Raw genomic sequence first — 15072 nt, forward strand, 5'->3', positions numbered from 1 at the left:
TATCTGATCCTAGATTATCTGCTCTGAACTGGATTATATGAGTCTACACAGCCATATAATCCAGTACAAAGCAGATAATCTGGGATCAGAAACTGGATTATATGGCAGTGTAGATCCAGCCAGAGATTGACTGTATCTTTAAATAAAATATTGCTTATTTCTTCCCTTACCAGGAGTTATGTTCCAATCCTCAGTTTATTGTTGGAGGGGCCACCCGGACTGATATCTGCCAGGGAGCTTTAGGTAAGATTGTCCTTGTCACACGTAATGTGACATCTGTATTGTGTAAATATTATTTTTCCTGTAACTGATGTACTCTTTTCTATGGCAAGCGTATTCCAGACTGTTCACTACCTTTTACTGAGTTTTCTTTGTGTCATTTATATTGACATTAATTGTGGTTCAGAGAGCTGCACACAGAGGATCTATTTGTAAGCTTGGAGTGTTTGTGAGCAATCCTTTTTGTTCTGAAGGATGCCAAGCATTAAGTTAAGTGCTTTCTTGTGTTCCAGCTTGTTATTTGGAAAGATTTTTAATGTGTAGGTTGCAATTTTGATTGCTTTTTTGGCTTTAATGTATGTAATATTCAGTGCCTTCTCTATCCCTGCATCTACTGGAATAGGATCCCATGGTCATCTTAAGAGGATATTGATTTCTTCTTTTCAGCTGCTGTAGATAAACAAATTGACTTTTTTGCAGTAAAATCCTATCTATGCTTGCTCAGGAGTATGGCAAGTTCTATTATGTTTGAGTGTTTCTTACATCCTGGGAAGTGTAGGTTTTAGATTGCAATCTTACAATTAGAGTCTAATACTTACATCGTAGTCTTTTTAATACCTTTTAAACATCTGCATGAACTCTACTTGGGGCAAATCATTTTGGAGATTTGGGTCAATGTGACATCAGCATGTGGATGAGACACAAGATTGCATTCTTAAATATTGGAATATAAAGATATTTACAAGGGATATTGAGTGCAATCTTTGGTAATCATTTTAATGAATGTTTATTTTATGCATTCATAGATATACAAACATATACATTCCCTTTAGGGAAAAGCACAGACATATCAGTATCTGAGTACTGAACTTATATCAGAGTAAACCACATTACTTATAAGACATCATACATTCAATACATTGCATCATGTGGCCATTTAGTCATTACCTTTTCATGGGAGAAGAATGTTTGTCTCTTTTTAACAGGTATTGTAATAGTAAATATCTAAAAGAATATTACAATTTTAACAATTTAATTTAGCCATGTATACAGCCATCATTATCATTTGACTCTTTTATACTTTCCATGGTGTCTTTTAAGGAAGTATACAAACATTGTATAATGGCTTAACTTGTACAGAATTCAGTCATTTGTATCCATAACTATTTTGTCATTAGATTATTTTATTTGTATTTTAGAATTTTATTTATTCTTCATAAACTTCCTTAGGAGGATTTTGCCTTCACAGACAGCATAAAATACCCACATCTTGATTTCCACAATAGCCAAACACATGCCGCAAGGAAACAGGAAATGAGAATGACTATCTGTATCCTGTCCTGAGAACTACTGGATATAAGGTTGGGTACAGATGTTTTAATAAGTAAATGAAATAAAGGAAAACACTTTGTTTGCTTTATTCAGCTGATATTTTGAGGCATGCTATCTCCGAACTTAGAAACAGCATAATGCCATCATGACTAGTAGCCATTATGAGCCTTATTTTTCCATTTATTTGTTCAAGCTCCTTTTAAAGTTATCAAAGCTATGAATCTTAAAACTGCCTTCATATCTTGACTCTGTATGAGGCATACTGACCTTTCTAGACCTAATATCACCTAGAGCCTAATATGAATATGAACAGTTGTGATGGGTCCAGGGGGCAGGTTTATGCATCTGGGACTCTTTGGGAACTGCATCGGTTGCTAAAAATGTTTCCTTCAAAAGTGGAAATCCTCTTCTGGTTTATGAAAGCAAGCATTTTAAATGAAGGCATGAATAATAATAACAACAACAACAACAACAACAACAACAACAACAACAACAATTTAAACTTCATTTATACCCCGCCACCATCTCCCAAAGGGACTTGGAGCTGCACACAAAGCACTCAAAGGTGCAAACACACAAAATATAAGAAGTGTAAAAACAATAACATAAAACAATAAACAACTCAACATAAAACACCACAACTTCACAATGCCCCCTGTTAAAAATCAGTAAAGTACAGTGCTAGCTGCAAGTAAAAACAACAGTAATCAATCTCAGTCTTCTAAAGTGCTTAATAGAAAATCTATAGGTCCTCACGTATATTCATTAAAGGAATCTAGATATGGTCAAAGGCTTGATAAAAAAACATGTCTTCAGTTATGTATGGAAGGCTTGGAAAGTGGGGGCTAGCCTGATATCCCTCAGGAGAGCATTCCAAAGCCGGGGGGGGGGGGGGGGGCACCACCGAGAAGTCCCTCTATCTCGTCTCCACCAACCACACTTGAGACGGAGGTGGGACCAAGAGGAGGGTCTCCCTGGTAGATCTTAGTGCCCATGCCAGTTCATAGAAACAGATGTGGTCTCGAAGATAGGTTGGACCTGAAGCATATAGGACTTTATAGATAATAATCTGCACTTTGAATTTGGTCCAGAAACACATCAGCAGCCAGTGGAGCTGCTTTACTAGGGGCGTGGTATACTCCCTATAACCAACTCCTATTAGTAATCTGGCTGCTGATCTTTGCACTAACTGCAGTTTCCAAGCCATCTTCAAAGGCTGCCTCGTGTAGAATGCATTGCAGCAGTCCATTCTGGATGTAACTAAGGCATGGACCACCATGGCCAAATCAGGCTTGTCGAGGTATGGTCAACAATATTCATATAAAGAGAACAATCTTATGGGTCACACAGGGGTGTAAAAACTCATTACGTTTTTAAAATGTAATTTTAAAATTTAAAATCAGGCACATTGTTTTACAGAAGTTAGATGACATCATAAAAAGCTTAGAACTGGCTGTCACATGAAAACACAATCCATATACAGTAGAGTCTCACTTATCCAACACTCGCTTATCCAACGTTCTGGATTATCCAACACATTTTTGTAGTCAATGTTTTCAATACATCGTGATATTTTGGTGCTAAATTCATAAATACAGTAATTACTACATAGCATTACTGCGTATTGAACTACTTTTTCTGTCAAATTTGTTGTTAAACATGTAAAATCATAAACTAATTTGATGTTTAATAGGCTTTTCCTTAATCCCTCCTTATTATCCAACATATTCGCTTATCCAACATTCTGCCAGCCCGTTTATGTTGGATAAGTGAGACTCTACTGTATAATGAAATTTTGCCACCTTCATGATTTCAGTTTTCAGACTTGTCTACAGACTAGTAAGCCCCAATGGCACAGCTAGGAACCAACCCCTTTATCATCTTTATCAACTTTTACTCTAGGAAAAGGACAAAGTCCTAGCAATGCCAAAAGTGCTGCAGTGGCAGGTTTTTCCACCCATGTATCCCTGCAGTTCTGTCAATGTATATATCATGATGATAATGTTTTTAGTATTCCATTGATATTGCAGAGCATCTGCTAAACTCTGTTGCCTCTCAGCAAGGAGAACTTGAATATAAGTAAGCAATTTATTGAAACAAATGCTCTTTTTCTGTTTCAAAGCAATTTTGTTGTGTGCTACCTCGAGAGCTTATGATTTTGAATGAGATATAAATATTTTAATTAATAAAGTGGAAAATGTTCACTGTATCATATCCATTCATAGTTTGATGGGGGAAAGAGTGGGAACATTCAGATCAATAAAAATGAATATTAAATTACTTTGGGGATTCTGGATTAACCAGTTATATTGAAACCAAGGATGGATAGCATGCATCCCTCCAGATATGGTTGTATTAAAGTACTCATTGTTCCTTATTATTGGACCTTGTGGGTGGGCTGGTAGGAGTTGAAGTCCATCATCATAAGGGCAACGTTGCCATTCCTGATCTAAATTACATTTATCAACAGTCCTTATTGATGAGTGGAATTTCACTGGGGCCCTTCTGTTCCAGCAGAGTTTTCCATGTCCATGGCTTTCCTGCTTGTGCATCAGAGAAGCTCTGAAGACTAGCTCTGTCTTCAAGAACCAGGTGCTTTGCCACTGACCAATACTGCAGGATGTGAGACTGTGTACACTCTGTTCACATGCTCGTTGATTCATGACCTGCTCAAACACAAATTTATTGATTTTTTTTAAATGAAAAGAAAAATAAACTCAGTATTTTCAGATTCTATAAACATGACTCTTGTCAATGGCATAATTCTTTGACAAAAGTTACGTCAAATCTATATATATATAGAAGAGTGATGGCATCACGGCGACCCACAAAACAACAAAACTACAGGCACCTCAACCTCGAAATTTGACAACACAACCCATCATCCATGCCTCTAGTTTGATACAGCAAAAAGAAAAGAAAAATAAAGTCCTAATTAGATGGAGAGGAATAATTGCTTTTATCCAATTGCTGCCAGTTAGAAGGCTAAGCTCCCTCAACTTGGTCTCCTAGCAACCCAATAAAAGATAATAAAAAACACTAAAAATAATTAAAAACACTAAAAATTAATACAATAAAATACTGTAATAACAGAAAATAACTAAAAATAATACAATATAATAATATTGAAATAATAAAATATAATAAATAAAAAGATAACTTACAATAAAAATAATTTAAAAACACAAATAACGTCAAATAAAAATTACACAACAATTTTTAACCAATACCACCACCACTTTGCCACAGCAACGCGTGGCCAGGCACAGCTAGTAGTATATAAAAGAGTTCAGTATTTTTTAATGCACAAATATTAGGTCTAGAAAATTTAAACCTGTATTCACTTGGGTTACAAGTGAATACAGCTTTCACCTTTTTCTACAGAATGTTTCAGAAGTGCAAATGGGATTACTCAACTTCTAATTTTGGCCATTAATACTGAGGAACAATTGAACAGAGGAATTGTGGAACCAGTTCGCACAGTACAACTATTCCCTGTGTATGACCAAGCTTGTCCAATATATGGTGACGGCATTGGCATCATACTCACTACATCTTTAGTAACTGCTTACTAAAGTCTGGCCTTCTGCTCATGATTTCATCTCTTCAAACTCAATCTGTCCCCATTCACTTTTATGTTTGTTGCATGCTGGAAGTCTCTTCCAACCACACAACAATCAAAATTTCCAACCTAAATTTTAAGCAGTGCTGTTTCCCAATACATCATTTCCATGTTGCTCTAGAGAAAGTGGTTGAGCAGAGACATGTTCAGCTTTTTCCCAGTAGCCCTACAGATGCCTGTTGCAGTATATCCAGCTGCTGAAAACAAGCTGGTCATGTCTCCGTTCTTCATTGTGGAAAGCTGCAGTGCTGAAGACATTGGTTCTGGTAGGTAGTATTGGGAAATGTTATTTATAATAGCAATAACTTCATTTATATTCCCCCTTTCTCCCCACAGGGACTCAGGGCAGATTCCAAACATAAAAAGCAAATACTCAGTGCCCGAACATAACCATGATACACTCATAATAACAAAAATTGACAACCCAACATATAAAAACAATTTATGACTTAACAACTTAAATTAAATTGAATTATGTGTATTTATATCTAGCTTTTTTTCTTCCAGAGGAGGCTCAAGGTGGCCAACACTAAAAATGAGTTTAAAATTAATAACAATGAGTAAATTAAACCTCAAGCATATAAACATTAAAATAGAATTAAATATATGACTATTAAAAACAAATCAATAAAATTATGAAAATGTAGCTATGTCTTCTGATGTAGAACATCATCTTCAGTGTGGAAACTATCACAAACCTTTGAAAATCAGTATTTTTTGCCTCTACTTTTTGCTAAGAAGTACCCTTTGCTAAATGTTCTGCACAGAGGATGCTAATTTTGATTGTCCGCTTTATAATGTTTCCCCTGCTTCATTGCAATTCCCAATTCTATTTCCCGCTTTCTTATGCCAATATCTACTGTAGAATACTATTCTGATGTCGCCTAGATTTTTCAGGGGGGGGGGGGGGGAAATCTTCAGGTTACAGTAAACACAGCATTAGAAATAGCAAAAGAAAGTACACTTGAAAGCAAAATAGAGTTTATTTTTTAAAAAGAAAATCAATAGAGACAATTGGCAAAGCTCAACTGCTTCAATCAGTACTTGCATTAGACTGTTCCACTTCAGAGCCCACAGTAGGATACGGGGGGAAACAAAAAGATATATTCTTAACAGCAGTAGTCTTATCAACTGTCTTTCCCCCACCCACTCCCACTTAAAAATATTATATCTTACATGCAACCTTAGTGAGTAAAATGAGAGAGCCTCACAGCATGACAACACACTGATGAGGAAAAATGCATACATGAATTTTTATTATGCAAATACGCTCTTTTTTTCCCGAGGAGGAGACATCTGCCATCAACATTAGAGGGGAAATACCAGATTATAGTAAAGGTCATTGCTGTGATGCCATGGCAACATCCTTCGAGAAATATATACATGTTGAACATACTTCCTTTTATGTGAATATCATTGTTTCCTCTTTTTCTAAAATGACTCACCAGTGAGATTTTTAGACATATTTCACTAACTGTGAGTCAGTATAATATACATACTGATATAATCACATTACAATTTGGGGAAGTGTAGTAAACTACACATTAATGTGCATGATGTGTCCTGAAAAGTGAGAAGTCACTTCCAGCATGCATGTCCTGTGTCCCACAACTAAAACTGCTTGGGAGGGGGCACATAACAAAATTTCCCTTCCTGTCTGTAGGGCAGAAGGCCTTTCTGGATTAATAAATGATGGGGGCAAATTGGGTGGGATGGGTTTGTGTGGCCCAACTCTGGGCAATTCAGTGAGCGGAGTGTGTGGCTCCTAGAAATCTGGAAGTTACCCATTCCAAATGTAAACCATTTAATATGATTAATAATAATATTCTGTTTAGTTAAATCAAGTTTTGTAGAGGAAAAATAATCTGAAGCTTTCTATACATGATTATAAAAACTATGGTAATTGTTTCCTCCTCATCACTGTGATGATCCATGGATGGAATTATTGACAGTGAAATATGCATAGTTTTCATAGTCTGAAGCACAGAAGGTTAAATATTAGAATATCAATATAACCAATATAATAAATAAATATAATAACAATAAATACATATTACATAACACACTTCACACTGTACGGAATGATTGACATGCCGCTTTATAATACTGTACTCACTTCTTGACTCAAGCACGTGGGGACCTGATCTATTATGCATAGGTTCAGATTGCTTTTTTCTATAAATTTTGCATTTCTTCTCCACAGGAGCTTTAAAAGTGATCAAAATTTTATTTGATTTATCTCCTCCACCACCACCCCTTTTTATATCTATATGTTGAACTTCAAAGGGAAGTAGTTTGAAAGTAAGGTGTCTGCATGGTTTCATATGAATAAAAAGTATAATCTACAGTATGTATTTAATATCACATGGAGTTTCATATTTCTTGAGATGAAATCTGTGGGAGTCAGTGTCTTGATTTGAGAGCTCAAGTTAGACATCTCCAGCTCTGCAATCTTATCCTTGTAGGATACTTGCAGTGGGAGTAGGAACTATGATTCGACAGAAGCCCTGCGAGTCATTCGCATTAGGCTTGGGCCTGAATCAGTTTGAATGAAAATAATTTATAATATTTGGTGGTCCATTCTATATAATATCCAAAAACAGAACAGGGAGGACGGAGCTGCAAAGTCCAGTAAAACAGATTAAGGGAGCCAGATTTTATTGGTTCTGGAGAGGAAGGAGTTAAGTCTGCAATATACCTGAGGCAGGGATCTGTCCGTCTTTTCTCCCTCCCTGGCAGAAGCAGACTCAGTCAATTTCTTCTTGGAAAGTTCCCTCCTCCTCTAGAACTCGCTTTCCCAGCAGCATTTGCATAGGGCGGGCATTGAAAAGTTCCTCTCAGAGCATGATGGGAGTTGAAGTTTTTTCTCTCTCTCTGTTTCTCAGCCAATAAAAAGCCTGGTTGTGTCCATGCTCTGATTGGCTGAAAATGGACACAATCGGCAACTACAATTCCCAGAACTGTCTCTCGGGGTTTGCCTTATTTTAAAAAATGTTATGGTTAAAACTTAAAATACTTATTAAAAAATCAGTAGATTGGTGAAAGGTTTTGAAACTTGGCAGCTTTCAGTTGTAAATGGGGTCTAAAATTGAGGTAGATTTCATGGAGATAGACCTTAAAATGGCCGAGGACTGAGCCTTTAAAGTTTCCCATTGTAGCCAATGGGCCAAATCTTTGTCAAATGAAAATGATAAAACCCCTCCCCATGTGAGTAACTTCCTGGTAAACAGAATAGGGGTCATCTGACAATGGACCCCAAAACGGCTTGCCTTTTGGCCAAATTGCACACCTCTATTTCACATTATGAAAGCAGTGTAGATAATGAGGAGATGTTTGAATGAGCCAAATGACATTGTTCCAATACAAATTCTCCAAGACTTGACAAGTAAGAAGAGCACTAATTTCCTTTGCCTGTATGGTTCCTCCATCTATTTAAGGACTTCCCTCCTGCCTGACGTTTGGGTCTCTACTCTCTTTTGGCTGACAAGGACCTTTTTATCTAGCTGTAGTGAGTCAGAAGGATCTTTCTATCTTCTATATACATTTTTCAGAATTAATTTTGAGAGCCAACATGGTTTGAATGGTGGACTAGGACTCTGGGAGACCAGGGTTCAACTCACCCTTTGGCCTTGGCAACACAGTATTTGTTCTTGGGAAGTCTCAGCCTTGGATAAAAACAATTGCAAGCCACCTCTGGACAAACTCTGCCATGAAAATCCTGTCATAGGTTTGCTTTAGGGTCACCATAATTCAGAAATGGCAAAGGCATCTAACAGTAGAACACAATGCTGCAGTTCATTATCTTCCGGTCATTCATTTGACCTCTAACAACATAATCTGTATTATTGTGCACAAAATACCTTTTTGTACACAAATACAAAATTGAATAAGTCAATTTATAGTTTCTGTTAAAAATTTTTTACAGTGAAACAGCATTGTTTGCAGCCATGAAATAAGGTTTGGCATACTGTTGCATTGTTTGTCTCTGGCTGCAGCCAGTTCAAATTGCTTCATACATGCCCTGGAGCATAAACAACATTCCACTCCCAGCATGAAGTATCATTTGCACGAAAGATGACACCATAGCAAATAACTCCTCTTGTCTAGGAATGGATGAGCACAGAAAATAAAATCAAAGGCATCAATCTAGTGATTTTTATCCTGGCTGTGTGTGGAGTGCATTCCATACTCAGGAGTAGAATTATTTAGCTAAATCACATGGGACCAGAAGGATGTTGAGATATTGCTGAAAATACCAATGGAGCTAGTGTATTCAGGGTGCAATTACTTTGTTGCTATGTGTGTGTGTTGTAATGCAGATTATATGCTGGGAATATTTCTTATCGCTGCAAATTATTGGCGCCCTCTCAATATGAATGACCTTGGAGCTCTTATCTAGAGTCCCTCCCTGTTGTCCTTCCACCTTCAACTGATGGGCATTTGAGGAAGTGGTTTTAACATTGGGTTTTTTAAAGCAATAATAATAAAATTTATTAAAAATATTTTTCAATCTACAATGTTTTAACACATTAGTAAATTTAGCCGTTGCTTCCGAATGATAATCTATTACACTGCATCTTAAACTGTGTGTCCTGAACATGAATTTGGCAACAGTAAAAGGTTTCTGAATACCACCCATTTACACAAATGTGTTAACAACAACATGCAGTGTTAACATTGGACTGCAGAAAATGCTTCAGCTGTACTCCACAAAACAGAAAATAAGCCTGTTTAGCAGCAAATATTTGGTTTTTATACCTATTTTATATATCTGGGGTCATGTCAAAATTCTCAGGCAGAACAGGGTTACGAGTAGAAAATGTTTAAGAAACCTTGATGTATTGTATGTTATTATCTGCAATTGTATTTTTTTGTTTCTGTTTTAATTTTGTTGTGAGCTGACTAAGTTCGGGTCCTGGGAGATAGGCAAGGTGCAAAATTAAATCATATATATATATATATATATATATATATATATATATATATATATATAAAAATCACCAGCACAGCTCCTTACAGCTCAACACGTTAGGTGTTTTAAGAGATGTGAGGGAGACCAGTCTGTCATTTTTATAATATTTTGGGATTATCTGTTAGTGGGATTTTCCTCTTCAAAGTTGAAAAAACTCTTGAGTTCCTATTCTGCTGGTGTTTCAGTAGCATTATATCCCTTCTTGTAGTGTGTTAGGGCTGATGATCTGGTGTCTTCAAGGCCCTGGCCTGGCCTGGACTTACCTAAATACTTCCTGTTACTATTGGTGAGTCTCAAAAGTGAACCATTTCTATCTCAATTATAGAGTTGATTTTATTTTTTCTTGTTTCAACAGGAGACTGTTGGCTTCTGGCTGCCATTGCTTCTCTCACGCTAAATGAAGAAATTCTGGCTAGAGTTGTTCCCAGTGATCAAAGCTTTCAAGACAGATATGCAGGGATTTTCCATTTCCAGGTACTACAGATACTTGCTTTCTTTCCTTTTCCAATGCAAAATTGTTGAAACACACAGAATAAGGCCTTCCCAAACAAAGGCATTTTCTGGCATTTTCAGTATTAAAACAGTAAATAAAGAGCAACACTCAAAAAACAGAGGAATTCCAGACAGGAAACAATCAGGGTCAGCTAACACCTCCCAACAAAGGATTCCCCAAGGCAGGAAGCAGCTAGGCTTAAAAGCTGCAATGCCATTCAATGCTAATCAAGGTGGCCAATTGCAATATTCACCTCAAACAGTTGCCTCAAACAGACAAGAGTTCTTTCTCCCACCCTGAACATTCCACAAATATATAAACCGCACTTGACCAGTTTCCAAAAGACCTCACAACCTATAAGGATGCTTGGCATCAATGTGGGTGAAATTTCAGTAGAAAATGCTTCTGGAGCATGGCCATATAACCCAGAAAACTCACAGCAACCAATTTTCCAGGAACTATATAATGCTATCTTGTAATATTTTATTAAGTACTGTATGCTCTTATTTCAAATGATACTCCCATTAGTGTAGATGAAAGGACATGAACATTTTGAAGCATGCAGGGGCTGAAGGCAATGACTTACCTTCCTCCCACTCTGCTGTTGGAGATTGTTCCTTTAGCAGAAAGAGTTATTTGGATGGTCTCTCTTGTCAGTTAGATTGTTCTCTTCTGGTTTCCAGGCAACCCAGTTATTTTTTTGGCACTGACAGCAGAAGCCCAATGTTTGGGAAGTTCCTTTATCTTTTAAAGTAATTAGTTGCCATTATAATTCCTAACCCCTCAAATAGTTAATTTCTGGTGTAGCTTCCTTTTCAAAAGTAACATTTTATTTTCTTAAAGAGTAAACTAACATGGTTGCTTTTTTAACTTGAAAAGAGCGACTTTGAAGAACTAGTAAGGTGTTATTGCAGCTCACCCATATAATAATTTACAAAATCATTTATTTATCAGTCATTTATTTATGTAGCTCAAATTCCAAAAATAATACCAACAAGTTACAGGAAGAGATGTGCATAGAGTTGCACTGAAAGATTCCAGCAACTTCCATCCAGGACAATGAAAGAAGGCAACTTCCTTCAATGATTCCCCCTTTCTGCTCCATTTTCCCATTTCTGTTTTGCTTTCTTGAAGTTCAGAACAGGAATCCAGCATAAAGCCAAGTGATTCATTTCTTCAGTCAGAATTCTTTTCCCTCCTCTGAACTAATCTTGTGCTAAGAAAACCCTATTATTGTGTTGCCGCACGTCAGAAACAACTTGATGGCATACAATACAATAAGGCCTCCTGTGTTATTGGATCTGGCAGAGAAACAGCCCTATCATCCTCTAATAAATTATGGCTACCTAAAATAACTATTGCAGTCCTTAAAATGTAAAAGTTTGTCTCTTGAAATTAGTGGAATTTAACTATGCTAGTGGGGATTCTCACAACCTGATAAATGAATAAATTAACTATTCCTCCCAAACTGCCCCTTTCCCCTGTGAGTCAGGTGGCAGCCTTACTCTCAGAGTGTAAATTTATAAAAATTTGTCTCACGTCAGGTATTGGCTATGTTTTTTTGCTATAGTCAATTCCAATAAATGTAATTTGATATACCGTGTTTCCCCGAAAATAAGACCTCCCCAAAGAATAAGACCTAGCAGGGGTTTGGGGGGATTGCCAAATATAAGGCCTCCCCTGAAAGTAAGACCTAGCAACTAAGGCTGCAGCAGAGTTCCATTGGGAAGCATGGCTGCAGGGCTAAAGCAGCACTCATACACACACCGGAGGGAGGGAGGGAGGGAAAGTGCTTGCTTTCTGTGCCTCCCTGCTTTGCCTTGCCTTGCCTGTCCCCCAGCCGCGGCTTGAAAAACCTTCCATGGCTGCTGCTGCGCTGCCGTTTCTTCCTTCTCCGTCCAGGCCATGCTGGCCATGCTCCCTTCTTCCCAGAGGCTTCTGATTGGCTCCTGGAGCCAGGGCAAGGGAGGGTGGGAGGGAAGGAAGAGGGCTTTCGTCCTGCTGCTTCTGCTCCTTAAAGGTACAGGACGCATTGGGATTCTCCTCTCATCTTTATTCCTATCCTATGCCATAAAACTGATTATTTTATACTATTATTCTATTGCCATATTATTATCATCATATTCTGTTACTATTATTATATCCCATTATTATATTATCCTAATAATATATTTAAATCATTATATTATATTTTTCTATTATTATTATTATTATTATTATTATTATATCATTATATTATTATTCTATTATTATTCTATTATATTTTCATATTATTATATTATTATTCTGTTATTATTAAATTCCATTTTATATTACCCTATTAATATATTTTATATCATTATATTCTATACTATTATTCTATTATATTATCATATTATTATTATTTTATTATTATTAGCATATTCTGTTATTATTATTATATTCCATTTTATATTATCCTATTAATATATTTTATATCATTCTATTCCATTCTATTATTCTATTATATTATCCTATTATTATTATATTATTATGCTATTCTGTTATTATATCCCATTATTATATTATCCTATTAATACCATATTATTATCATATTCTGTTATTATTATATCCTATATTATATTATCTCATTAATATATTGTATATCACTATATTATTATTATATTATCATATTATTATTATAGTATATTATATTATTCATCATTCATGACTACATTGAAACTAGAATAGAGAGAAATCAGCGTGGAAACCTTGTGAAACCTAAATTGCAAGAGGTACCATAGATTGTTGTACATGTAAATAATGGTAGTAACAAGAAATTCTTGATAGGATTCATAGTTTGTCTGGTTATGCTGGTTTGTGATGACAACTACTTTACAGTATATAATAAATGTTCATTTTGTTGTTCAACAATAAATGTGAGCTCTTCTTCATGGAAAAATAAGACATCCCCTGAAAATAAGACCTAGTGCATCTTTGGGAGCAAAAATTAATATAAGACCCTGTCTTATTTTCGGGGAAACAGGGTAGATTGGATTCTTGTATTTTTTTTTTCCCCTTTCAGTTCTGGCAGTATGGAGAATGGACAGATGTGGTGGTTGATGATCGGCTGCCAACCAAAAATGGGGAGCTCCTTTTTGTTCACTCAGCAGAAGGGACTGAGTTCTGGAGTGCTCTGTTGGAGAAGGCCTATGCCAAGTAAGGGGAGCCATTAAAAGTATTGCTTAGTACAGCATAAAGTAACTTTCGGGTTTTTTTGTTTTTGTTTTGACAACGTTGCTCCTAATTGAAACAAGATACCACTGAAGGAGTTAGCAGCACAGAATGGCTTTATAATATAGATAATTTGAGTGTCAATAAACATAATAGTAGTTCATGGGTATACAGTAGAGTCTCACTTATCCAACATCAACGGGGCGGCAGAATGTTGGATAAGCAAAAATGTTGGCTAATAAGGAGAGATTAAGGAAAAGCCTATTAAAAGTTGATTTACATTATGATTTTACAAATTAAGCACCAAAACATCATGTTTTACAACAAATGGACAGAAAAAGCAATTCAATACATGGTAACGTTATGTAGTAATTACTGTATTTACAAATTTAGCACCAAAAAATCTCAATGTATTGAAAACATTGACTACAAAAACAGTGACGACTAAAAGGCAAACTGTGTTGGATAATACAGAACATTGGATAAGTGAAGGTTGGATAAGCGAGACTCTACTGTATATAACCGAACCATCCTAGGCTTATGGAAACCTTATGGGAATGTGATTTTTTTCATGTCAGAAGTGACTTGAGAAACTGGAAGTTGCTTCTGGTGTGAGAGAATTGGCCATCTGCAAGGACATTGCCAGGGGATGCCCAGAAGTTTGAGGTTTTATCATCCTTGTGGGAAGCTTATCTCATGTCCCCACATAGAGCTAGAGCTGACAGGGAACACATCCGTACTCTCCCTGGGTTGGATTCAACCAGCAACCTTCAGGTCAGCAACCCAACCTTCAAGTCAGCAGTCCTACCAGCACAAGGAGTTTAACCATTGTGATTAGAATGTGCCCATATTCTTCATTCAGTCCTAACTTGCATTGTCTTTAACAGTCAAATATTTGACTTTATATTCAGTGGAAGTAAGAGGTGAATAAAGAACTGGGCTGACAGTGATAGGAAAGCATCAGAGAACCTGGTGAAATTAAGGCTAAGGTTTGACCAATTGACTCAGGTTTCTATTTGTATTTCTATTTAAAAAGCACAGTGTAGTGTTGTCACTTCTTTTGTACAAATTTTTCGTTAGTCCTCATAAGTGTGATCGCATTCTTTAAATTCGTACTTACGACGTGATAACCGACACATGGGTGTGTGGCCCACACCAAAAGCTTAAGAATCAAAACTTACCCAATACTTTTTCATTTGAATTTTGTAAACCTTGGAAGACACCCAAAGTCAGTTTCATATT

At 36.4% G+C, this 15072-nt stretch overlaps 1 protein-coding gene across 2 annotated transcripts in view; it reads left to right on the forward strand.

Moving 5' to 3' along the window:
- LOC100561808 (calpain-2 catalytic subunit) overlaps window positions 1-15072 on the forward strand; it is a 60545-nt gene that overhangs the window by 10351 nt on the left and 35122 nt on the right. For both annotated transcript variants that reach the window (XR_010003629.1, XM_008125886.3), the window contains exons 2-4: window positions 174-243; window positions 10501-10619; window positions 13682-13815. Coding sequence is in view for 1 of the 2 variants with exons in the window: in XM_008125886.3 (XP_008124093.1) it covers window positions 174-243; window positions 10501-10619; window positions 13682-13815 (323 nt within the window). In the remaining variant the exon portion in view is untranslated. The remainder of the gene's footprint in view (window positions 1-173; window positions 244-10500; window positions 10620-13681; window positions 13816-15072) is intronic.

The sequence above is a fragment of the Anolis carolinensis genome, chromosome 1 (assembly GCF_035594765.1).
Source record: "Anolis carolinensis isolate JA03-04 chromosome 1, rAnoCar3.1.pri, whole genome shotgun sequence".
Classification (NCBI taxonomy): Eukaryota; Metazoa; Chordata; class Lepidosauria; order Squamata; family Dactyloidae; genus Anolis; species Anolis carolinensis.